We start from the raw sequence: 27,550 nt of genomic DNA, 5'->3' as shown, positions 1-27,550 counted from the left end.
CTCTCCTCCAGCTGAAGTTCTTGCCCCCTTGCGTCGTGCTTGACAAGAGCTCAAACAACCTTGCAGAATCAATCCTGGCCATTAAAAGCCGCCTCCTCTTAATCTCTTTCCAAAAACTGCAGACCTGTCTTGCTCTCACCTTTTGAATCCATGGATGTTCTCAAATCCCTGGTTCACTCTGCTTGCCCTCTGCTCTTGCTTTTCCATTTCTACAGGATTATGGTTTTTTACACATTTTTCTTATATCGAGGTTTCATATATATGTATTATAAAACCATAGACTGGTTTGGATTGGAAAGGACCATCTAGTTCCACCTCCCTGCAATAGGCAGGGACACCTCACACTAGACCATGCCACCCAAGGCTCTGTCCAGCCTGGCTTTGAACACTGCCAGGGATGGAGCATTTACCACTTCTCTGGGCACCCTGTGCCAGCGCCTCAGCACCCTCACAGGGAAGAACTTCTTCCTTAGATTCAGCCTGAACTTCCCCTGTTTCAGTTTGAACCCATCACCCCTTGTCCTATCGCTACAGTCCCTGATGAAGAGTCCCTCTCCAGCACCCTTGCAGGCAGATAATGGAAGGCTGCTACGAAGTTTCCACACATATATGTGTATCTATGTATCTGCATCTATTTCTATATATATGAAAAAGGTGACCACACTCACATGGTATTCCACATTGTCTCAGAATGGTTTCAAAGAATAATTTCTGCCAATATGTGTAGAATGAAAGAACCCAGCTTTGTGCCTTACACTAAGTCCTGTTTCAAATTACTGTAAAGAATATTCATAGGACATGATATTTTGGGTCATTCAAGACATATGGACTTTTAGGTCATTTGTTCATACTCTGTATACACCAAATGACATAAGAACAACACAGTAAAACAATCAGACCAGCTGATAGACATTATGCAAGTTCTTCACTATGAAGACATGATTATATGATAGTATTTAAAACTAATCATAAAATCATAGAATCAACTCAGTTGGAAAAAACTTTTAGGATCATCAAGTCCAACCATTCCCCAGCACTGCCAAGGCCACCACTAACCCATGTCACTAAGGTCCTTGTCTACACATTTTTTGAACACTTATTTTGGTCTTGGTTATTACCTTACATAAAAAGGATTTTACTAATACGTATGTTTTTGGATTTGAATGATAAAGTCCAATGGTTCATTTCTCTCCTATGATGCTTACGTGTGGCAATGTTTGCTTCTGAAACTTGGTCCTGCATCTGGTTCCCTTCCTTGCTTGTCTCAGTCAGATACCTGACTGAGACAGCATGTACTGGCTTGCTTAGTTCAATCTTCGGAGACTTTCTTAAGAAGATAAAACCTCTCAAACGTAAGACATGTCTGCTCATAATGTAAAAACTTCAATTTGAATTGTGTGTCTAATGATTTTAAAGCCTATCCCATGGAGAAAGTCAACTATAGCTAAAGGCTCCTTTGCTAAAGACTTGAAACATTTGAGAAGAAAACACTGTAATCCCCATTTAGTAGCTAAGTCAACTTTGGCAACCTTCTAGATGAAGTGTGAAACAATAATACCGCCTTCTTTCCATCCTGAGTGTCTATGTCTATCAGGAATATCAATTCCATACTTTCCCTCACCATACCAGATTTTGAATTCAATTATTATTTTAGTATTTCATATTACTTCCTTGCTCCCCTTCCGCATTCAGTTGGAAAGCTTATGCCATGTTTTTATGTACACCTTTCCTTTTGGGCAAGAGTTTTAAAGTGTCACATGAATACTACCGTTGATCAGCTTCTCGTGGTTCTTTTCAACTTCCAGTCTTTTTTACTTGATGGCATATACCACATTTCAAGAATAAGCATGTCTGAATACTCAATTGTCTCTTTGACCAACAATTCTGAGGATATTCCAAACTGTTCCATCAATGAGTTTTTTAAAGCCATCCCATTCTCTTCAGCAAGGGGATTGGAACTAGGTGATCTTTAAGGTCCCTTCCAACCCAAACCATTCTATGATTCTATTCTTCACCCATAAATGCACCTACAGATGATTACTATATATTGAATAAAAATACAGAGTTTTCTGCTTGTATTCTGAAAGATACAAAAAGGTCTGCATTAGGTTTACTCCAAGTTATGTATCTGAAGTTGCCTAGGTAGCTGTCATCTGTGATCAAACCCAAAATTCAAAGCTGTTACGAAAGGGAAATAGACCCATCATCTTGCTTTTCTCTCCTATAATTGTAATAAACCCATGAAACCCCTACTCAGCAGAAAGCGAAGGAATGACCGTACACTAAGCAACAAAACCCAGAATATCTCATTTGCTTCTAAGCTCCCTTCCACCACATTTCTTCCCCTTTCGTGGTCCCCTAAACTCTTCCCCTTTTTGATAGGAGCATCTCCATTACCAGAATCCAGTTATGCTCTGACCTCACTTTTCACTAATGTGTATAAAGCTCATGGCTCACTCTTTATTCAGTTTTGCAAGTTGTTGCAAGTACTGACCATTCTAAGTCTCTTCCCATCTCTGGAAGTGTTTCCCCATCCCTGCAAGTGTTTAAGGCCAGGCTGGACGGGACTTGGATCAACCTGCTCCAGTGGAAGGTGTCCCTGCCTGTAGCAGGGGAAATGTAACTAGATAAGCTGTAAGGTCCTTTCCAACTCAAACCATTCTGTGATTCTATGATTCTACATATTCACTTTTATACAGTCCTATAACGTTTTATCTGAAGATGATTATACTTTGAACAAATTACAGCTTAAAAAAACCCCTAAACAACAAAACAGAAACAGTAAAAAACCCTAATGCCACTTTCAATCCACAATTTCACAGAGATACTTCACTTAAAAATACAAACTATGCCTGAAACAACCCCACACTCTGTAATACTGTTCTCTCAATTGCCTTCCCATCACACTAACAGTATGAGGTAAAAAGGAAGACTTCTGCCATTCATCAATAGAGGAGTTATTCATCCGAAGTTTATTATCTCAGGTAATTTGATCAATACACTTCACCTTTATAGTACAGTTGTCCTTGTGAGCAAAGCATTTTGCGTTTTATAGTGAGATGGTTATTATGAAGGCAATTCATAGGGAAATTCTCTGCAGTTAAAAGTTTTTCCAATTAACTACATTTAACATCATTTAAGTCATAAAATGGCGGTTACATTTCACATCATGTTGTCGAAGTGTGGCAGCGCTTAGAAAGCAGTTAGCACACATTTGGCAAACACATCACCCAATACTTTCAAGTGGAAATCAAGAAAGCCCTGCCAGCAAATAGAGAAAGATCTTTTCAATACAAAGTCATGAATATGCACCAAAAAAAAGCATGCAGCAGCAGAACATTGCAAAGGACAGCCTCAGAGTTTCCACAGCCCTAGGAATGCTCCTCAGTATCAATCCCGCTTTTCCCTTTGTGCCATGTCAGCACTCTTTCATCATGTTTCTTTGCAAGTTTTCCTATTTCTTTGCAATTGTGGTGTTTGTGTAGTTGAGCTATGAACCTCCAGTGAATTACAGCCCAGGAGAACAAACTGTCTCATGGCCTCTGGGATGGAGATCTCCAAACCCACCATCCTCACTCCGTATCTGAAGCGTGTAGCATCCGAGCTGCCTCCTCAGTTGCTAATATCCAGCGTAAGGCACCACAAAAGAATTGGTAAAATCCTTTGAAACAGAAGCAAAAGACTAAATTCTCATCCATCAGCTATTTTAAGGAGAGGAACCTCCAAAAACTTGCTCAAAAATACAAAATTATTATTCCTTGTGCGATGTCCTCAGAACAAACTAGTTCATTAAAGTCCTATCAGCACTTGTAATTGGCCCTTGTTGGCCAATAGAAGGAGGCATTTGCAACTTTTCCCAGGAAATTACATTCTAAATCCTTCATGAGGTGGACCTTGTCCTTTTCTGAGGAAACTTGATAGCAGTCTTTAGTATTCACTGGCATAATTAGGACTGCAGTTAATTTCATTAAATTCTCTTGCTGCTAAATGAAGCAGATTATGAGACATCTTTTATTGCAAGGCATGAAATTACAGCCTGTCAGCTGCCAATGGTAGAGTAAAACTAATGAATTACAGGGTAAATAACACCAGAATTAACCAGCCAATTTAACATAGCAGAGAACAAAGTCATTTTTACTCAGAGCTCTGGCGAACACCACCACCACCGGGATACCTTTCAGCTGAAAGGGAACCAATTCAAGGAGCCAAATTTATTGCGCAGCAGTGGTAGAAAGCCAACATTGGCATAAGTTACTAGGAATAAGTCAGATAAGTAGTAGATATCTCATTGCTAAATTATTTAAGTCGAGGTCTCTCCAAGCAGTTTGTGTATTACTCTTTTTACAGCCCAAGACAAAGGGCAGATGCACATTTGTTTGTCACTATTATAACTCATTTAATGGTGACGTCTCCTCACAGGCAGAACTAGACACAACGCCCATTAATGACAGATAGATACTCTATGGATAGAGCATAGAAAAGTTTGGGTTGGAAGGGACCTTAAAGCTCATCCAGCTCCAACCCCTGCCACAGGCAGGGACACCTTCCACTAGAGCAGGTCGCTCCAAGCCCCTGTGTCCAACCTGGCCTTGAACACTGCCAGGGATGGGGCAGCCACAGCTTCTCTGGGCACCCTGTGCCAGTCTCCCACGACCCTCACAGGGAAGAACTTCCTTAATAAAAAAAGATACCAAATGGATGTTCTGACAAATTTCTGTGACATTTTGTGCTTGCCTCTAAGACCCCAAGTCCCTAACTCAGAAAATAGGCTGCAGTTAGAGGTTGGTCTATTCTGCTAAGAGGACCATGAGCCTGTCTGCTGACACAGCCATAGCATGTGTCACTTCACCAGCCATAGCACACGTCCTTTCCTACCCCTCAAACAAGAGAAGGTGAAAAAAAGATGTAATTTGTGCCTTTTTCTTTCTTTTTTGAACAGTTTCAGACCAGGGTGACAGCAGGTTTAGGGAATAGAGGGTTGAACTCATGGGAGCTGAGATCAACATGTTAAAGAGGATATTACCCATTGATGATGCATTCTCAGAAACCCCAAGAATTTCTAGTTAAAATAGATCTTTCTTTTTCTAACAAAATGATACAATCACTGCTACTACTCCTGTAATAGGAAGCATACAAATACCTATGGCACTAAATCATTCAAAACAGTGAAAGTAACTGCAGGACCTTACAGAATAGCTTCGCTAAGGAGAGCAGGTACTTTGCTTCATGAAGTGTTTACTGAAATTTGGGTTTAAAATGAGTAAATAAGTACAGCTTTTCTGTAAGAATTTTCCTCTCCCTAGGTCAGCATTATAGTCTTTGGGATGTCAAGATTTTAGAGTCAGCATGTCTCGGTGTTAGAGTGGGAAAAGGTGAGAGCCAGCAATGTGCACTTGCAGCCCTAGAGACCAATCGTGTCTTGGGCTGCAACCCCAGCAGTGTGAACAGCAGGCCAAGGGAGGCGATTCTCCCCCTTTACTCTGCTCTGGGGAGAACCCCCCTGCAGTCCTGATCCAGCTCTGGAATCCGCAGCACAGAAAAGGCATGGACCTGTTGGAGAGGGTCCAGAGAAGGGCCACAAAAATGACCAGTGGGATGGAGCACCTCTCCTGTGAAGAATGGCTGAGAGAGTTAGGGGTATTCAGCCTGGAGAAGACTACAGTGAGATCTTATTGTGGCCTTTAAGTACTTAAAAGGAGCCTGAAAGAAAGATGGAGAGAGACTTTTTAGCAGGGCCTGTTGTGACAGGATGACGGGTGATGGTTTTAAACTAAAGAGGGGGGATTCAGGCTGGATGTGAGGAAAAAGTTCTTTACAGTGAGGGCAGTAAAAAACTGGCAGAGGCTGCCCCGATAGGTGGTGGATGTGTCATCCCTGGAGACATTCACGGCCAGGCTGGATGTGGTTCTGGGCAACCCGCTCTAGTGCTCACTGCAGGGGATTGGAGTAGATGAGCTTTGAAGGTTCCTCCCAACCCAACCCATTCTGTGATTCTATGACAGCAACAACCAAGGAAAGCATACCAAGCATCCAAAAGCTGTAGTGATACAGAAGAGTAAAACTTCTATGCCTTCACTGCCAACACCATACTCTTGTATGCTCTTTGGCACCAGGACACCAGCACCATTCAGAAAGTCCAGAGAAGAAATGACCTACGCATAAAGCATTTCTGCAACAGAATAAAACTGAAATCAAATCTGATTTTAGAAATTGGAATCCCTGAATCACCCATGAATTCAGAAATGAGATTTCTCTTGCAGACAGAATCTCCAAGCACATATACGTCTGACAAAGGAAAAACCTGCTGCTCTCTGAAGCGCAACCGAGCTCACCGAAGCCCTTCATGAAATACTAACATATCGGATTGAGTGAACTGATCTTGCTCTAGAAATCAGCCCTAGCCCACTGCAGGTGTTCCATACTCTAAGCAGAGAGATGTGGAGTCACTTAAGTGCCTCTTGGTTTACTTTCCACAGTTTCAAACTCCCATCATATGTATTTTAGGTGATTATTTTAACATCAGCAGAACTATTCTGGACTAACATTGGTATCTTGCTTTCAGATTTCATCAGTGGAAAAATCAGCACTCTGACAGCATGCATGCATCAACTGCAGTGCATACTACTGAAATCTATAGACTGAAAGCTCTTCAGATTGTTCAATTGGAAACAGCTCGGAGGCATTGACAAGGTGCCGAAGCAGCAGAGAACCAGAGGCACTGATGCATTGCTTCAAGCTACCAATCGATCACCGTGCTTCATGCTTAAAGATATCAGCACCTTAAGAAGGAAACACCTCTAGGGACTGGTGTGGCACCTTCTGAAAGATGCTCAAGGTTTTTAGTGTTATTGGAGATGTCACCTGGTTTTTTATTCTCGCTTCCCATCTCCTTCTTGGTTCATCTTCGCCCTCCTTCCTTTTACCTGTTTAATACAGATTTGGCTTCTCACAGCTGCACTATTTTCCATTTGGGTTCTCTCCCTCCAATTCTGTTACACATCACATTGGCACTCTTCCCCCCTTCTCTTACCCTTAAAGCCCCTTGCTTTTGTCTGCCCCCTCACAGAAGGGGAGCTTCTCCCTCAAGAAGCAGGGAGCTTGCTATCTTCATGCTCCATATGCAGCTGAAAAAACCTCTTTCTTCCCTACATCACAACAACCTCAGTAAGTGTCATTTAATTTGAATTAAGCGTGACTTAATCTGTATCAGGATTAAAGATATCACCGTGCTGCAAGATTAAAGCACTAGCAGTGACCATGCATGTATTATCTCTCAGTGACAAATACAGTATTGCAATGAATTACAAACTGACAGCAACATTTGCTGTACGAAGCACTGATTCAGGAAGTACTCCGAAGAAGTTCTTTGCCTTGCCATTAGCTTAAACAAAACTGACACGTCAATTTGCAAAACGTTGAGTACACTTCAGCAATGGATGGATGCAGAAGGGGTTTGTGCAGCTCATGCACCAGACACAGTGCTGGAGATCTGAGATGTATGGACTTCAGGTGACATAGATCACACAAACCCCCAAATATACACATGGATTTGAAGAATCATAGAATCATGATCATAAAATGATTTGGGTTGAAGGGACCTTAAAGCTCACCCAGTTCCAACCCCTGCCACAGGCAGGGACACCTTCCACTAGAGCAGGTTGCTCCAAGCCCCTGTGTCCAACCTGGCCTTGAACACTGCCAGGGATGGGACAGCAACAGCTTCTCTGGGCACCCTGTGCCAGCGCATCAGACCCTCACAGCGAAGAAGTAATCAGACATGAGTATTTTACATGAAGTACACCAACTATACACATTTCTATACTTCCTCAGTTTACATCCTGAAAACAATTTGTTTTCACCCAAATTCCTCAAAGCTCACTACTTTGCTTTTAGTCTTAGCCCACACAAAGCCTTTTTGTTTTGAATTGGGCCATGAAACATCTCAAAATTCTGATTCCGAAAGTGATGATACCCACCTCTTAAACAGCCCCACTCTCTTCCGTTCCAATGGATTGCTCACTTTCAGACAGTAGAATTTCTAAATAATTCAAGCACTTTCTTTGCTATTTTAATTGATTTTTCTTTCCAATACCTCCTGCACGTGAATATGTCTTAATGCCCCCCCCCCAATATTCACATGAGAACATTAGATGTTAATCTAGCTACTTGATTTGTAGCAGTTCTCCAGTTCTCTACCCAACCATTTAAATACTGTCATTCATAATAGGGTGATATACTGTACTATAAACCCTTTGGTAAATGGTACGTCTTAGTATTTTTCTTGTGACAAAGAATCATATTAGTTATAAAGGGGAAAGAAATGTACTCAGTGCTCAGATTTGCCTACAGAATCTCACTGCTTCAGTTTCCCCCCCTTTTAAAAAGAAAAACCAAGTCACTAAGCTTATATTGTTTCCATACAGAGGACATTGTACAGCCGGATAACCCCTAAATCCAGCAGCTTTCTCTTAGTATCAAGCCTGAAATCATCCCCTCCTTATCACCTGACACCCATGTACACGCATCTTGCAGCATAGCAACAACACTTCTTTTTCCTGGCAAACACAATGTAGATTCCAGTGTATAATTACAACTGCTCTGTCCTAGCTAAACCCTCTGTAATTAGCCTCCTAATCCCATAAGCAGTGATCTGATAAAGGAGCTTACATCGCTATTGCCAACATGTCCTGATTACTGTGCTGGCCAGAGAAAAACACCTTTAGCCGGAGACTGATCTGGCTTTAGAGCCCCAGAGATGGGATTTTCTGCCTTGAACCCTTTGCCTAATCAGTGTGTGTCTTCGATGTGCTTGTGTGCATCTTGCAGTGTATCACAGAATCACAGACTCAACCAGGATGGAAAAGACCTTTAAGCTCATCAAGTCCAACTGCTCCCCAGCACTGCCAAGGCCACCACTAACCCATGGCACTGAGGGCCTCGTCTACACCTCGTCTACATGGTGTGAACACTTCCAGGGACAGTGACTCCACCGCTGCCCTGGGCAGCCTGTTCCAATGCCTGTAGAACCCTAGAATGGTTTGGGTTGGAAGAGATCTTAAAGGTTATCTAGTTCCAATCCCCTTGCCTTCACTTGTCAAAGCGAAGAATTTTCTCCTAATCTTAACTTTCCCCTCTGTTCGGTTAAAGCCATTCCCTCTTGTCCTGTCCCTACAAGGCCCTTGTCAAAAGTCCCTCTCCAGCTTTCTTGTAGGCCCCTTTAGCTATTGGATATGACTTTCAAATGGCTCACATGTCATTCCCAATGCTCAAGCTGGTTCTCCTTTACACTGTGGTGCAATGGCTTTTTATGCTCGAAACATACTCACCATCTGCATTCACTTCTTGCATAGAAACCCAAGTCGAACTCGTGGGCACTCGTCACCTCCAGGTCCAGCTCAGCAAGAACACATGAGATAAACCAGATGTGGGTTTTGGAAGGAAAGCTGCCCGATCTCCCCACTCAGCAGCCTACTGCAAACAAGGCTGCAATGGCAACTGCCTGTTCTAAACACATGCACAGCTACTTGTCACTGGGGGTCACTGAAGAAGTATCTTGGTGAGATATAAGCACATCAAGGCAGAATACCTTCCAAACTTGGGTTAAACCAGCAAAACTTTGGGCAGCTAGGTTTTAACTCAGGTTAGCCTGAGTTCAGCTCCCATTTTAGGTTATTCTACCACATTACCTTATCTGGGTTGGATGGGGCTTGGAGCAACCTGCTCTAGTGGAAGGTGTCCCTGCCCGTGGCAGGGGTTGGAACTGGATGAGCTTTAAGGTCCCTTCCAGCCCAAACTATTCTATGATTGCCCTTGCTCTCATGCTTATTTTAAACAAGGATGAAAATACACTTTTAAAGCAGACACACAGCACTGGTAAGAGACAGCACCCAGTGCTCCATAAGGAATTTGCTATCATCAGCAAACACAAAGGAACAAGCGAAGTCTGGCACGTGCAAGTAGTTAGGACAGACCAGGATGTTTTGGCTTCTGTTAAGTGACCTGCATCTTTACAAGTCAAATCTCATTTTGTTTAGTCACGAGCTCCAGTCCTTGTCCCTTTTCTGATGTGCCTCTCTCTGCTGGCATTTCAGCTTTAGCCTAGAGATGACTAATGGGATTGCTACGTGTTTGCTTGCGCTTCCAATGCTATTGTTAATGGCCTTGGTGAATGGCACCAGCCCTGGAGCTGAACAAAGCTGGGTCCTCCTTCCAACTAGCTCAGACCATGGTCTGGCTTTAGCTTTTGTTTCCAATCTTACAAAGTGTTTTCAATCCACATCACAGTTTTAGCCAAAACGCATTTGGATAAACTCTCAATTAAGATGCAGCGAGGCAGTGTCAAAATGCTGTACTAAAATCCAAGTATTTTACATCTGTTGTGTTTGCTAATACACATATTTTGAAATTCTACAAAAAAACAACTGAATTTTTCTGGCAACTTTTAGCCTATATAAACCACTCTGTATCCCCTCGCTGTTACATTAAGCCGCTGCAGCTGTGTGTTGGTATTACTTTTGTCTTCTCCCTAATACTAGTTCAAGCTTTACAGCTCTAGGACAGCTGTAAGTGAAATATATCCATGTCATCTGATCATATCACTCATCTCCAATTGACTGTAATGTGAAGGATCCTTTGGAATAAACACAGCATCCAGTTATGTCATTTTTCACTTTCTTGTGACTCATGCAAAAAAACCCCCAAGAGTTGATTTGATTTTTGTTTTAAGAATGGCACTACTGAATTATTCCCTTTAAATTCAAAATACTTCAGTGCCAACATCTGGCCTGTCTGCTGAGACTGGTCTAAAGATGTGTTGATAATTACCGCAGACAGAAGGGTTTTAGAGAACTGAAGTAGGATGAGAGAAAACACTACTTGAACAAAGGTGCAAGGACTGCCACAGGAGGTCTTCCAATGACCGGTAACAAAGCAGTTTATAGGCACAGTACCTCCTGCTCCCCCCTCCAAGCAATATTCCTTCTTCATCCCTTTTATTCTCTTTAATATGCCATTGCTACTTATGCACTGGATAAATGCTTGCTCATGTGTTAAATCCTAAGAGTGCCAACGCTTCTTTTAAATACAAACAAACCAAACAACCAACCCACAAAACCCAAGGGCCTACAAGGATGCCAGAGAGGGACTCTTCATCAGGGACTGTAACGATAGGACAAGGGGTGAAGGGTTTAAACTTAAAACAGGGGAATTCAGGTTAGATCTTAGGCAGAAGCTCTTCCCTGTGAGGGTGCTGAGGCGCTGGCACAGACTTTTCCCAGAGAAGCTGTGGCTGCCCCATCCCTGGCAGTGTTCAAGGCCAGGTTGGACACAGGGGCTTGGAGCAACCTGCTCTAGTGGAAGGTGTCCCTGCCCGTGGCAGGGGGTTGGAGCTGGATGAACTTTAAGGCTGCCTCCCACCCAAACCATTCTATGGTTCTATGACTCTATGAAATTGGACCAACAGTATCAAATCAAATACCAATCAAATCCTGATTCAGATTCACATGCAATTTCTACACAATTAAAAGGTAGCAAAAGACTGATGAAAATATTTCAAATGCCCCAAGTTTGCCTCATTCAAAAAGATCAGCTAAAGGGCTTTCAGTGCGTGCTGTTCAGTTTACTCTTTTGATTGCTTTACCACTATGTAAATCAATTTGTTAATGTTCCTTACAAAATGCATGAGCCAGTTATACTGACAAACACACAAAGCTCATTCGTAATTAGCAGTTAATTAGTAAGAAGGAACAGATGCTGTTAGAGTTTCAGCAGGCGAACAGGTTCTGTAAACAATGCTTATAAATCTAAATGAATTTATTAACTGCAATGCAACTGTCACCGTTTTGCTGGCAACCATACAAATATGGTGGAATCCCCAAAACATCTTTACTACATATTAATAATCATCGTGTCAACCCAAGTCTAGCAGGCAGTCTCACTTGCTAACTGTCATAAGCTTTCTACTTAATCTTCTTATGTCACTTCTCCAGCCTCATTTCCCATGCCCTCAGAGGAAGAGCTCCAGTCTCCAAAGTTAGCCCAGATGCACAAGGACTCCCATCCAATCCAGAGCAGCCCCTCAAAATAAGGGAATCTTTCTAAGAGGAATGTTTGTCTTGCACCAATGCCCATGAACTGAAACCCAAGAAAGACTACAAACAGCTTGGAAAGCACATCTTGGTCCCAAGGGGTTTGCAGTTATCTTCTTTATAACCATTATCGCTCGACTGTTGATATAACCATTACATCATGGCTATGAAGGCATCTGCAGATCTCATCCATTAAAGATAACTAAAGGTCAATTATTTTGATATATTGATATTGAGATATAGGTAGGTAGGTAGATAGACAGAACAAGGGGGAATGGCTTTAACCTGCCAGAGGGGAGACTGAGATGAGCTCTGAGGCAGAAGCTCTTCCCTGTGAGGGTGCTGAGGCGCTGGCACAGACTTTTCCCAGAGAAGCTGTGGCTGCCCCATCCCTGGCAGTGTTCAAGGCCAGGTTGGACACAGGGGCTTGGAGCAACCTGCTCTAGTGGAAGGTGTCCCTGCCCGAACTAGATGAGCTTTAAGGTCCTTTTCAACCCAAACCATTCTGCAATCCTACGATTTCCACTCTCAGTTATAAAATCATGCCCTCAATAAGACACTGAGTGATGCTGTAGAGGTTTTCTTTTTTTATTATCTGGGCAGTTGTAGATGGCTCAAATAAAAATAACACCTCTTGAAGGCATTTGCTAGATGCAACTACTAAAGACCTATCTAGACACAACCACCTTGAGTTAAAGGCTTTTGGCCCAGGGCCTAAAGGTAACAGTGCAGATACCTTAGTGACCTCATCGCTGTCAATCTCTGCACGTCACATTGAGATGCCACCTTGATATATTACACCATTTCAGCACTGGAAAATTCTAATAAAGTTTTTAAAATCATATTATGGCTTTCTTTATTGATGTTCTCTTTTATATCTACATTGCTCTCGATCATTCCCTCCTCCTCCACCCCAAAGTGTTCTGACACTTCTTCAACATGTTCTGTTCTTGATTTCAACGTGCACTCCAGGATTTGCAATACTCCAGCACATAGAACAGGATGAGAACACCCCAAGTGTATTAAATTCTCCAAAGCTTCACAGGAGAGGCTGATCAGTTTGCTTCCTGAAGGCTTCAGTCCTCCAGCTTCTCTGGGCACCCTGTGCCAGCGCCTCAGCACCCTCACAGGGAAGAGCTTCTGCCTCAGAGCTCATCTCAATCTCCCCTCTTGCAGGTTAAAGCCATTCCCCCCTTGTCCTGTCCCTACTGGCCCTTGTCCAAAGCCCCTCTCTCCAGCTTTCTTGTAGCCCCTTTAGGCACTGCTCAGAGAAGTATAAAATCAAGTAAGCTTCCTGAAACTGCAAAAAGTCAATTAAATCCAGGAACTTTTTAACGCCATTTTATTCCGAATACTTAAGACTAGTGCTTTTCTTGGGACAGCATCTGAATATAATCACAGACAAAACACACAAAACCAACTTCCACAGTCAAATTAAACATTATTCCAAGCAGGCACATAGAGCTATTGCCATTCCTCTGATGTAAGGGCACATTTGATCTAATTGGAAAAAATATTTCAAGTGCACTGGGAATAGTCACTGTTAACTGAATGCAACAACGAAAAAGGAAAAAAAGAGCATGCAGACCCCAGGGAATTACCAAATCAATTAACAACTAATTCAGGAACTAATTTCTGTATTGCCTCTTAGCACAAAACTGTATCTTTAATTTCTCCTGCAATAAGCATCACCATGATAGTCCTAACACACTCTGACGCTTCAAATGAGTTTACAAGTATCTCTTTTTGATTGGCTATATAACATTATTTCTTCACAGTTCAATGCAACCACAGTGAAGTGCTCTGGAATATTTAATTATACTGGTAGCTACCAGTTAACAATTTACAGAACCACAGCGAGCACAAAACATTTTATAACTAGTAATCAGCTAATTAAAGCCACAGCAAAATATGTATGTTCTGATTATAAACAATTGCAGAGGAATTACACAGAAGATTTCAGCACTAAGAGTATTTGGCTAAAAACCCTACCCTCGTGTTTGTACAAGCAGATCTGGATACTGATTACTGTGATTAGGCAGAAGTGTGACAGAGGAAATTACACCTCACGCTAAATAGAGATAAATAAAAACTATGTCATCTGCCAGTTCCTATAAATCACATCATTCCTGAGTTTTGGAAAGCCACTCTCTGGAGACACCAATACTGGCTTGCAAACAGCTATCTAGGTGGCCACATGAGCATCAATAAATAAAAATCAAAGTAGTAGCATTTTGGTGAATGCTTTGGTATAGAAGATAGAGCAGAAGCAGCAGCACAGTGCTCTGGGTCTCTTTGTCAGTAAACCTTCCCCAGGCACCTTCTACTAGAGCAGGTTGTTCCAAGTCCTGTCCAACCTGGCCTTGAACACTGCCAGGGATGGGGCAGCCACAGCTCCTCTGGGCAACCTGTGCCCAGAAGCCATAGGATAAGTCCTAGCACTCAGCAATGGGTCACAGAGCCTACTAATGCACTAGTTGTAGCATCATGTATCCATCCTGCTCTTCCTCTATCATTTGTTTTCACCCTGTCAAGTCAGATGAATCAAGCAAGAATAGATGGTAGGATGGTTGCCTATTTGTTTTCTCTTTTAGTAGACTCAAAGTAAACATTTACATTCAGGAAGCCTGCTGCAAAAAGCATTTATTGTTTATGACTATGGCGGGTCTCAGCTCTGACACTTGCCTGAAGCATTCCAGTGCTCTTCTGCCACCAAGGATGACTAAGGACATCACTTTGACTGACTAGACGTGGCAGACAATCACTTCTCAAAACCCATTTCCAAGACAGTGCCATACTTGCTGCAATGCTCTAACAGCTGTACAGACAGCCCTGGGTATGTTAGGGGAAAATACATTTCAGGTACAATGTTCCTTCTGGTTCAATGGGAAGGACCAAGATAACCTAATGTTTGTGTGTCATTCCACACAAGAAATGTGTAACCAATCCTGCACACATAAACTAATCAGAGCTAAGGATTAACAAAAGACAAGGAGGTTAGGAAGAAAAAAAGCACTAGTCAAGGAGAGACAGGTCTGACCTGCACCAGTAGGGAACTGAAGAGAAGGCGGCAGCCAAGTGGCACAGAGCAGTAGGCACACAGAATGTCAGAAAGATAATGGAGCAAAGTCCATTAAAATCCAAATTAAGCTACAAACCCCCTCTTTTGGAAATCAAGCAGTGAAGATTGATAATTACAGTCCCAACTATGTGGGCTAAAAGGCTGCAAGAAGACAACTTGGAGAGGGACTTTTTACAAGGGCATATAGTGACAGGACAAGCGGGAATGGATTTAAACTAGTAAAGGGAAGACTTAGATTAGAAATTAGGAATAAATTCGTCAGTATGAGGGTGGTGAGGTGCTGGCACAGGGTGCCCAGAGAAGCTGTGGCTGCCCCATCCCTGGCAGTGTTCAAGGCCAGGTTGGACACAGGGGCTTGGAGCAACCTGCTCTAGTGGAAGGTGTCCCTGCCTGTGGTAGATGATCTTTAAGGTCCCTTCCAACTCAGACCGTTCTAGGATCCTATGATTCGACGAACTCTGGAAATGTAGTGATCAGAACTAAGGGAAGAAATGCAAATGGATAGTCTAAGATTGTATGTGCAGAAGGAAGGAAGGAAAATGGTTGGTACCAGAAGATCCTGCCTTACCTCTCAGCTCTTCTCGCCCTTCACAGCACAGACTGCCATTGCAAAGCATTTGTTTGGCAGGCTGCAAGGGGGATGCTGCTCGAGTTTTCTAGCAAAGTCTCTCCCCAGACACGTATATCACGAGTGACTGCTAAGACTAAGTCTAATAAAACCAAAGTTTGACATAAACTACATTGAAATTCTTTCCGGTTTCAGGCCAGGGGCTGCCATGCAGCTATGGGCAATCTCAGAGCATGCAGGTGAGAACAGGATGGAAAAAAAAAATCATTGAGAAATAAAGCAATTCCCAGTTTCCCAGAGGCTCTTGCCACAGAGCAGAGCTCAGTCAACGTATGAAGAGTTCACTAGCAAAAACCTGAATGAAATAAAAAGTTTGGATTTTGGCTTTCTGAAGTACATCTTCAAAACAGCCTAAAAAAGATTTTTCCCTGAATAGGATCATTTTGGACAAATTGCTTCAGTTATTCTAAGGCTGGAGCACTTAGGAAAGGATGGAAAACTGACAGTGCAGTAGCTAGGCTAGAAACATAAGAAGTTAACAAGGAAGTCTCAGGGATGCACAAAACCCTTTGCTGACAAGCCTCAAACTTAGCCTTGACCTAAAACATTTGCCATTTTTAGTTCTGAGTAGAAAAAACAAATATAAAAATACCTAATTTCATTAAGATTACTTGAATGTACTTAAATACGCCAAGCTGGTAGGCAAAGAAAGCCATCTGAAATGCCACCTCAAAGTAAAGCCCAAGTAAGACATTTGACTTTCTTCATTAATACAGCCCTCTGCAATTGGAGAAAGGCGAAAGGATTCTGAAGTTCACCTTTACAAGTCATGGATGGCAAGTTTTTCACTAAGTCATCCGTGCAACATTAACCAGGAGAACATTTCTTTTCAATCCAGTTTGCTATTCCTAAAGGATGCAGGAATTTGGGGCCGCAAGAGGTGCGGCATCTCCTGGAGTAAGCCAAGGGGGCTGAGGCAACCTGGCACAATCTATTTTGACCAGTTGTTGGTAAAGGAAGAGTCAAGGTTATAGAGTTGGGCTATATCATCACACGAGCATCTGTGATGGAGTGCAAATGGCAAATAGAAGGTGGTCTGAAAGCTGAAAGTCAAGGCCAGCTCTTACGTATTTATTTACACTCTAACAGGGGGAGGATGGGGAGAGAAGAGTAGAAGAAAATAAATAATAAAAGAGCGAGCACACAGCTGCCACCCCAACCCCAGACCTCCCATCTGCCACCCATGATTTGCATGTCACCTTCTCCAGGCTCATTTGTACTTCATTAACTGCCATTGACTTAACAAGATTTATGCAAATGACACCATAGGAGCTCACTAACTCCCACTGCAATCAAGTGATTATGTATGTACAATTCTCCACAGCAATGAAAAATTAATACATGACAAGCCCCCTCACCGCTGAGCCGAGCTTCTTGCTTTTATTTTTCTTGTTGTGCTTTTCTTAATTTGAATATGCCCTACTGATAAAGCTTTGGCAAGAGTGCAGCAAACAAAGTCATCTTCCCCAACCGCTACAACCCCTAACCCCTCCATGAAACCACATCACCCTAAACTGTACAGCCTAATGCATGCTGCAAAATACTGAGGCTATCAGGAGCAAGTCTTCATGTTCAGAGGAAGTGGTTTTGAACAGAGGATACTCCAGACTAAGCCATTCCTTCTAAGATGGCTTTAAGGATAGTATTAGCAATGCTAAAGGAGACAGCTTCAATATTTTTAGTTTAAGTGCCTCTTTCTCAGAAGTACAAAACTTTCTATTAATTTTAACTTTGGGCTAACACTGTCCCAGACATTTTCTGTCTTTATTTGATCAGGAGAAGGTATTTAAATAGCAAGTGAGGCTTTTTTTCTTTTTTTTTTTTTTTAATTATTGCATTTGCAGACCTAAAGAGGATGCTAAAAGTGCCGTGGGCCTACAAGGAACCTGGAGAAGAGCTTTGGACAAGGGCCTGTAGGGACAGGACAAGGGGAATGGCTTTAACCTGCCAGAGGGGAAATTGAGATGAGCTCTGAGGCAGAAGCTCTTCCCTGTGAGGGTGCTGAGGCGCTGGCACAGACTTTTCCCAGAGAAGCTGTGGCTGCCCCATCCCTGGCAGTGTTCAAGGCCAGGTTGGACACAGGGGCTTGGAGCAACCTGCTCTAGTGGAAGGTGTCCCTGCCCGTGGCAGGGGTTGGAACTGGAGGAGCTTTAAGGTCCCTTCCAACACAAACCAGTCTGGGATTCTGTGATTTCAGGTGTGCTGATACCACTGTGCATGCATAAGGTGTTTGTACCTCCCTGGAAAACTGCCCTTCCCAAAATTCCACTCACCTGAACAGTATTTTGGCAGAAGTTAGCAGTCAGATTTTTAAAACATGCCTGATTTTCCCTGCCTACATTTTGGGTTTCTGCTGGGAGCACGAAGGTTTGTCAGAACTGTTTTATACGGCCTAGCCCAATAAAACTGTATTTAGCACTGCAGTGAAAAGTGATTTTTAACATTTCGAAAGGACAGAAAGAATAAGAACATTAACTCTTTTTGACCAGATTGCTTTGTGTTATGGATATACCTCTGAAGGAGCAAGGTGCGTCCTTGGAAGGAAATACGCCATTTCACAGTTTTACCTATTTCACACAATCACAGAGTGGTTTGGGTTGCTATTTTGCAATGACATGGTTTTCAACTGAGAACACAAAATCCACTGTATTTGAGCTTCAACCATAACTTATGGTTTGTTTGGGGTTTTTTCAGGGGAGTGGGTAGTGTAAATCTGCTCATAAGCTCAACCAACACAACTGAAGCACTTATCTACAAGTATGAGCCTGGACTTCTGTCTTGCACCAGCAGCACACACTTGCCAGCAGCCCTTATAAAGTATTGCTGCAGGCACATGGAGTAAGAACCCACAGAGAATAAAACAATGTACTGACATAACAGATAGTAAATAGGCCTCGTCACTCCATGCTTATGAAAATGTGCCAAAGACATAACACAAGAGTGTGTGCAGGAAGCTGGCAAATGCATTTTGCTCAACAGCAGCTTGAAAAAGTCAGAGGACGTTTAGCACAACTGGAGGTTACTCCAGTAGCATGGGGTAGGGCAGTGAAGTGACTTCCAGGCTAATAGGAGGACAAGCACTGGAAAATGTGGTGACAGGAAGACAAAAAGGAAGAATCTTTTAATGGTATCGTGATGCCAGAGAGGGACTATAGCGATAGGACAAGGGGTGATGGGTTCAAACCGAAACAGGGGAAGTTCAGGTTAGATAAAAGGAAGAAGTTTTTCCCTGTGAGGGTGGTGAGGCGCTGGAATGGGTTGCCCAAGGAAGTTCTGAATGCTCCATCCCTGGCAGCGTTCAAGGCCAGGCTGGATGGAGTCTTAGGTGACATGGTTTAGCACGAGGTGTCCCTGCCCATGGCAGGGGGTTGGAACTACATGATCTTAAGGTCCTTTCCAACCCTAACTATTCTATGATTCTATGATTCTACAGCCTGCATCCAACTTCCTGAAACCAGGTTTCTCTTTTCATTCCCAAGCGCCCCAAGTAAAACGTGATAGGACAAGGGAGAATGGCTTCAGTCTACACCAGGGGAGGTTTAGACTGGATATTAGGAAATATTTATTCACTGAAAGGGTGCTCAGGCATTGGAACAGGCTGCCCAGGGCAGTGGTGGAGTCACCATCCCTGGAAGTATTTTAAAGACATGTAGATGTGCACTTAGGGACACAGTTTAGTGGTGGACTGGGCAAGTGTAGGTTTACAACGGGACTTGATGATCTTAAAGGTTTTTTCCAACCTGACCAATTCTGTGATTCCCTGGCCATCTGTCACAGAAACATCTCATGATGGAAGGGGCTTCTCACTGTAAGAAGCACAGTAACATCCTACATTTTTTAGGTCAAAAAGTTCCTTTTCACAGTTAACACATAAAAGATCTCATCTCAATCTCCCCTCTGGCAGGTTAAAGCCATTCCCCCTTGGCCTGTGCCTGCAGGCCCTCATCCAAAGCCCCTCTCCGGGTTTCTTGCAGTCCCTTTATGTACTGGAGCTGCTCTAAGGTCTCCCTGAAGAGTGTCTACAAGGTAGAAAACCTGTGAACTCCAAAATCCTTTCTCTTGACGTATAAGTACGATGTGAAACACCACTGAGAGCAGCCGTGCTACGGCACTGCACACCATTCACCCTCCCCTCTCCTAGCACCTTTCAAAGTCTTGACGAATAGGATGTATCTGCTGACCTCAGACCTGCTCAAATATTTGCTGCTAATTCCTTGTATGTGACAAAATGCAATCACCATAATTGGGAATAAAAACAAGAACTCCAGCAAGTAGGGGCTGCAGGGGGAATTTTTCAATACAGACATTCAAGAGATTGGAAAGAGTATTTCATTACAACGTGGTATAGTGCAATCACACTTAAAATGCTTCTCTTACAATACTCTTCCACCAAGTGCATATTTAATCAGATTAATTTCATACAACAGCATTTCAGAAAAGAACAGCATGGATGCCTTGAATAAATATTGACAAGTGTAATCCTCAGTTTTTCATTCTCAGCTGCATTCACAGACACTTTTGTTTAATTACCATTACCCAAAAGAGTTCCAGCCGGTCTAACCCATCTCATACCATACAAAAGCTGTGGAAAAAAAACTGTAGCCTGTTTTAAATGCCTGGAATCTCCTCCTCTGAATGCAGAGCCAAATACTGAGCTGTTCTGCTTTCAAACTGCTCTGCTCAATTGCTGTGTGTTTGATTAAAATTTGCCTACTAGAGATTCAGAGGCATGACAGCACTTTTGCTGCCTGATGGTCCCTAAAGGTCTTTTTAACTGCCTTTAATAAGGAAATCACTGCAAACAGGTCTCTCCTGCACTTAGGGCCTGCACCCCCCAAAAGAAATAAAACCCCAAAACACACAAATCCACCCCTGAATAGGAGGCCGAGGGCTACCTGGAGAGATGAAGCATGGACCGAAGAAGAGGCAAATGACCCTCTGAAGAGTAAGAAAGCCACCAAAAGAAATGGGAAACAATCACATGAGAAGAAAATAAGCTCCTGTCCCTCAGCACTTTTGCTGTCTCCAGCAAAGTAACTCACATGAAAGTAAATACTTGCAAACACTGTCACAGAAGCTATTTGTGAAGCATCCTACACAAACGCTTAGTGTGCTGTTCTAAACCGTGTGATTTCAGTGTAATCTGATTTGAGAAAGAAAATGATCTCATTCACCCCAATCCTTCACGTCAGATGCCAGCATTGCTTTTGCCTTTCAAAGGAGTGTTCGCAACTCCAATTTAGCATTGAGTTTCTGGGCTAATGAAAGTGCATCCAGGCTAGTAAAGCAGACCAAAACAAATCCTTGAATTCAAGTCCTGTTGTGTAATGAGGAAGTTTAATTAAGGCCACACATTACAGCTGTAAACGTTCTCTTATATAATAAGGTCTAAATGAAACTGAACCTAATCAAAGTTACAATTCCTTCATTAGCAAATTACAAACAAGAGCGCACAGCTGACACACCGGCTCTGATTATCACAACTAATTGCCTCGTTGTTACAAACCAGCCTGAAACTGTGTTCAGATGTCCGTCTGCAGTAGCAAATTAGGGCCACATCAGGCTATTTCTGCGATCACAAGGGGCTCTTGTAGAGCGATCTGATTTACCCTGCCGACTGGCAGCACACGGCCCAATCAAAGCCCCCTCTACAAAGGCCGCTTTGAAGCCAGCACAGCCTAGAAACCCGCTCCATATGCAGGCCGGCAGACTGCACTTCATTAGGCCTGTTGTCACATTTTCCCTCTTCTTATTCTAATGATCCTATTTTAATACACATAGGAACCTCTCCTAATTGATGTCAAGTGAGTGACTTCCACATTCATCACCGGAGCACATCAAACACGTCTTGGCGCACGGGCCGCCATCAGAGTGTTTAAGACCCGAGGTGTGTCTCCAACTATGGAAAGCAGGGGGAAAAAAAATAAAGAGGAAATAAAAAAGAAGTATTTCGGCATTACCTGTTTAATTGGGATTGCGCGACCGCTTCCAATGCTATCTGTTCTGCTCTCCAGGACCTTCTTCTCTTTGTCTGGGTCACTCCCTTTCCGAGACTGCAGAGCAAAAAGAAAGTTTATGCTCCATTAAATGTAGCAATTCATAGAGGACACTTCCCCCCCCCCTTTTTTTTAAAGCAATTAAAAAAAAAAAAAAAGAAGTATTTTGACACATAAATACAGTCCCAAAGGCCACGAGTTAGAACCTACAGAAGTACACAAGTGAATGCTGAAATCTGCCTGTCATGTTCAACCATGCGCTAGTTTGAAATGGCGTCTGGGTTTAAACAGTTCTCGCTGCCTGAAGATCCAGCAGATCAGAGGACATGTTTCTGAAGTTCCCAATCATAGCTTCAAAGAGGAACGAAGGTTCCAGCTTCTCATTAAAAAAGGTGAGATACATAAGCGCATACATTTAACTTGCATCTGTGTGGGTTTTAGAAATGCGATTTTATGATGCTGTTTTTGATCATACAAACTTTGTTATTTTTGTCTACTTTTGGATGGTTAGAAAGTTGGAATTGCAAGAAAAGGGAGTGACTGATGCTGACAAAAAGTTATCTGAACACAATGAAGAAAAATCAGCATGAGGAAAATGTAACCAATGTTTAAAACTTGAATTGCCTGATCTTGGCTATCTATAACGCTAGAATTGCCCTAGGAATAAGGTCACGGTGCTTACTTCATCTATAAAGTTAGACGGGAATGTTAGGTGCGATTCAGATTCCGGTCTGATATTGTGAAAGAACGCACGAGCATAATGATTTTGACAGATTTATTTTATTACAAAAAGAAGACCCGAGAGTCATCCTCCTTAATAACTGAACTGACAAGTGACAACTTCACTCCATTACTTTTCAATAGGAACATTACTCACACAATATTGAAAATGGGAAAACATTTTCATGTGCTTTTCAAATCAGAGATGATATATGAAAGGAATACATTTGTGATGTCCAGTACCACAATGGGAAGTTAATGAAAACCAGGGAGATACAAGACCCTGCTTTTCATATTCAGCAGAAAGAGAGGTTTGAAAGACTGAAATCAGGAGAACAGTGAGGACTGGGGATAACTAATACCCATTTGCCATATTATACGAAGGGGTGGAAGGAAGAAAAAAAAATCCCCAAAGCAGTTGCCTTTGGGCATGAGAGGAGGGAAGGGGAGGGAGAAAACCCATGAAGGAGGACTTTAAGAAGCACCATTCTAAGCAACACATTTACCCAGCAGGGATCCCGTGCTGCTTTCCCCGCTCCGCCGGGAACAGGCTCCTATCACTAGTTACTATGGTTCGGGGCTATGGAATGACGTGCCAGGGAATTAAACAAAGAATAAATGAAAGAAAGCAAAACAAGTGGGAGGGGTGAAATCCAATGTTCAGGATAACTATTGTTCCTCGTCCTTCAAGCCAGATTTCTGAATCTGAAAGTGCCACTTCCCAATAATAAGAGGTAAAACAATGCTTCAATGGCGCAAAGTGCCCGTCAGTGACATCTTAAAGAAACTCACTGAAGGTACCAAATCCTTGGGAGGGAAGTTGTCAACCTGAATGTTTCTTTTTTTCTATTTGGCTTTTTACCAGAAAGGATCCTGCCTCTGAAAAACAAGCTTGAGATGTACGCACTCTTCTTCATGTTTAGTTTTAAATCATCACGTCTTCCATTCCATACAAGTAACAGCATCTGGAAATAAGCCACTGCATCTCGAAGGGAAATACCTATATGCAAACCATTGTCAAATGCCAAAAGTAGAGAAGTGTAGGAATTTCTGTTAGGCAAGTTCTGTTCTAGCTGCTTGCAATCACAGAACACATAACATTTCCAAGGGGAGACTCTTAGCTGGTTCCACTATTTACAAAGATAAATTGTGCACTTAAATAGAGATACATTCTGATCTTTTATGCTTCTGTACCTATGACACACACATGCATCTTACATCTTATAGCACGTAATAAAATAGACTCTAAACCATACAGGACCAACATTTGCTAGGACTTTTTCTGATGTCATGTCCATACATTAAGTAGTTTTATTTAAAACTTCATTCAAGCAAGCAAGTCCAAAAAAATCCAAACAACTGCATGAATATAATTTGACTCCTTTCCCCTTTGCACTAGAAGTCATACACAGACTGAAAATATAAAACCTTACCCAAGTTAGGTCTGGGAAATAAGATTTAGTCCCAGAGGGATACAGAATCCAGTCCTGAGAGCCCCAGAGGTGAGGAAACCAATCTCCACTAGTGGAAACTGAGATAGAGAGTTCATTTAAACTTCTTTATAAGTCATGCTTACATTGCACACTGATGTAAGACAGGTAATATTGAATATGGGAAAGGAGATGCGCTTAACTCTACCACAAGTTCATTCACCCCACACTGGACTGCTCACAGAGTTACAATCAGTTCGTTGCTGAAGTGGACATCTCCCCTGTGCTATACACCATTATTTAGTTGTCCCTGTTACTACACTGCACAAAACAGAAGACATTGACCCTTCTGCTAACATTTGATCTATTTTATCACCTAACTACAAAGTCAGCTATTGCATCAATAGCTCTACAGCAAATATTGATATTCAAAGTCAGAAGGATCAGATACTGCATTTAACACACTTAAACATGAACATGCTGCAAATTCTCAAGCCTATTCCCACTCTAAAGCTGTAATCGATTTAAAAAAAAATTGGATCTGTTTTCTACTTAAGCCAATTTTCTTCCAACACTGAAAGATCTTCATGTAGGAAACTAAAGCTATTACCTATGCTAGATCACAAGGTGTAATTTGCAATTAAGCAGAAATAAATTTGCTTCTGGAAGCGATAAAGGCGTAAGTAACAGGCTAGGAAAGAAGCACAGCAAGAAACCCAGAGCTAAACACTAAAATATTTTGATGACACACTCTGTTCATAGCTAGACAGAAAATGCTGGTCCTCTCTTTATTCAGTTAAAGGATTCCAGGTTATAACTTGGCTGATACGGCATGAAACCTGGGGTACAGCAGGGAAAGTGCCAACTACGTCAGGACGTGGATTACAGGGCAAGTCATTACACAGCATTCAATATGCCCAGGTCTTAAAAGACAGAACTAATTTTGAAAAGTCCAATTACCGTATCTTTTTCCATAGGACTTATTTCCCCCCAATTTCCCCCTGGTTATGAGACATTAGGACAACGATCAACACGCTCCCATTGCAGTAAATTTGTTTCTCACTGTGCTGTTAATTATCAGAAACCACAGCTTTAGTCTATTTGTTTATAGCAAATGCAGCCGAGTTCATCATCTTCTCAAACCTTTGCTGTAGATGGGTGCATTTTTTTCTCCGTTCACTTTCTCAAATTTACACTTACTCCAATGTAAAACATCCCCTGTTTCCCAAAGGTCAACAACATCCATACAGCCCTTGGAGCATTATACACATCCTTCAGACCAGGCTCGGTCGGCGAATGCTTTTGCCGGATGCTGAAGCATCTCGGCTGGATTTCCAGAGGTAGGACTCTGCTGGCAGTTTCTGGGCTGACACTGACATCTAGTGGGGTTGTTAACTCCTGAGTATGCCCCATCAGCAGCAAGTATTCTCACCAACAGCAGGAAATCCACGTGATAGCTATAAAATAGTAGTGTCAAAATGGGATACTTTCCCACACGCTGCTCATTTTTGCCTCTTTTATTGGTTTGCATCTAGACATTCGCACCTAGAGACAAACGTGTGGTTTGCATTCCTCTGTAGGAGTTTAAAAGATCTCATTTGAAATCAAAATATCACTGTGGGGACGGACACATGAAATGGGATCATTGGGACTCCGTGCTGTGTCACTGAGCACTCCAAAATGAGGACAAAACTTTCTCCCTGCTGAAGGCTGAGAGGTCAGATTTTGTTTAGAGTACAAGGAAATGGTTTTCCTGGTTTTGTCTGTGGTTCCCTGGATACAACCAACGAGCAAGCTAGCTCTGGGAAGCAAACGTGACATCACCTTTGGAATAAAAACCCATAAACTCTTTATGATGACAAGGAGGCTGTGGCTTTCTGAACGCAACCAACACGTAGCTACAATCACCATAGGACTTCACGTGAGCCCACAGGGATTCTGTGTTTGCTATAAAACATGTGAAGTGTCAAAAACCTGCTTACAAAACCCCAGTTACACACGTGATACAATCCCAAGGCTTTCAGCAAGACTGCTAAACTGAGGAAATCATCACTCAAGGCTTCATTATCATCTCCCAAACTACTTATGCATAACAAAGGCTTATTGTATTGGGCCAGTCAAGCTTCCTATTTTGTACATTTTTTCTGCCTCTGAATGAAACAAAACAGATGGTTTGGGAAGAAAAAATCTCCATCATTTCTCTTACCCCTGGAAAATAAAAGTGAGTTGACACCGTAGAGTAATAAAAATAGCACGGGGTATTTATTTTGTGGGACAGCATGGTATTCCCATGGTAAACCTGGAGACTTCTCTACAAACACAGGAGACCTCACAAGGGAGCTCTGAGTCTGCAGCATTATGCAGTCTAAGGGCAGGACTGGGGAGCAGAGGTCTTTGATTACTGCCAAACCAGGAAATCTAGACAGGTCTGAGAATTAAAGCCAGACAAAGGCTTCAGAACTCAACTGTTGATTTGCTTGTTTTACTGCAATTCCCAATAGGATAACTTCATTTTAGTTTGTTCCTGTTCAAGTTCTCAAACAGAACCACCCCATGGTAATTCTGAGATGCTTTTGAGCCTACAGATCCATCCCAACACTCCTCTCTGGATTAGACCACCTCAACTCCACAGGGTTGAAGTTCAGGCCACCACCACAGAGCACTATGTATAATACAGCAACAGTCTCTTCCTTGGCTCACTCACCGTGAAGAGGTTGGACCGGCGCTTGGACTGTTTACGGACAGGAGTTGGTGTGTTGGCAGTGGGAGGAACATCAATCCGTAGCTCCTTCTGGCTGGTGCTTGGAGTTGATGGGACAGAGGAGGAATAATCACTTAAACTCCCTCCTCCATTACTGGTCTGCAAGGATTAAAGTTAGTTTTAAACAGTGATACACTGCTTTCAAGAAATTACAATCCCCAGATGTACCTTACTTAGTCCTGATGCACAGAACAGCAGCCTAGGCTCAGGAGCGCAGTGGGACTGCCCTATCACCACTTTTCCACACATTCCTATTTTAAGCCCTTTCAATATTTTCCTTGCCATTACTTTTTGAAAACACAGCTAGTTCTGTTGCTATGGAATGTACACTTTCGTTCTACACAATATAACCTAGCTGGATAGAAACCCTTTCATTTGGTTTATTAGTGTATGAGTAAGCAAAACACTGGGGAAAGTCTGTAAATGCTGCTTTTCTACTTTCAAATCCCAAATTCTGCCTCAAACCTAAGAAAAAAGTATTTAGTGCTATAGAACTGCACAGCTGGACTTGATCCTAGTCTGGAGACACCCATTCACTGAAGTTAATTCAATGTTGTAAAATGGCGACTACAGGGAAAGATGGCTCCCAACACATTTGCTGAAGCCATTGGTACAGAGATCCAAAGCTTTAAAGGAAGGCATTCCAATTTATTCCAAGTAGCCAAAACTGTAAAGTTACATCATAGTCTGAAAGAAATAAAACACTTAGCCCATAAAACAATTAATGAACTGAAGTAGCAAGTCACTAATAGGTGGAAGGTGAGGGGAGACTGGACAGAATGGAAAGAACCAAAAGGTGATGAAGAACAAAGACACTTTTTTGTTGTATTTAATTATTACTACACAT

The 27,550-nt window shown here is 42.4% G+C and overlaps 1 protein-coding gene across 10 annotated transcripts in view; it reads right to left on the bottom strand.

Moving 5' to 3' along the window:
- AGAP1 (ArfGAP with GTPase domain, ankyrin repeat and PH domain 1) overlaps positions 1 to 27,550 on the bottom strand; it is a 344,542-nt gene that overhangs the window by 156,328 nt on the left and 160,664 nt on the right. For all 10 annotated transcript variants that reach the window (XM_030486188.2, XM_030486189.2, XM_030486191.2 and 7 more), the window contains 2 exons: positions 26,647 to 26,802; positions 21,757 to 21,849 (listed from right to left, as the gene is read on the bottom strand). In XM_030486188.2, coding sequence (XP_030342048.1) covers positions 21,757 to 21,849; positions 26,647 to 26,802 — 249 coding nt within the window. The remainder of the gene's footprint in view (positions 1 to 21,756; positions 21,850 to 26,646; positions 26,803 to 27,550) is intronic.

Source organism: Strigops habroptila, chromosome 5, assembly GCF_004027225.2.
Source record: "Strigops habroptila isolate Jane chromosome 5, bStrHab1.2.pri, whole genome shotgun sequence".
Taxonomy (NCBI): domain Eukaryota; kingdom Metazoa; phylum Chordata; class Aves; order Psittaciformes; family Psittacidae; genus Strigops; species Strigops habroptila.
The sequence above is the reverse complement of the archived record's forward strand: the minus strand, read 5'-3'. Positions and strand labels throughout refer to the sequence as shown.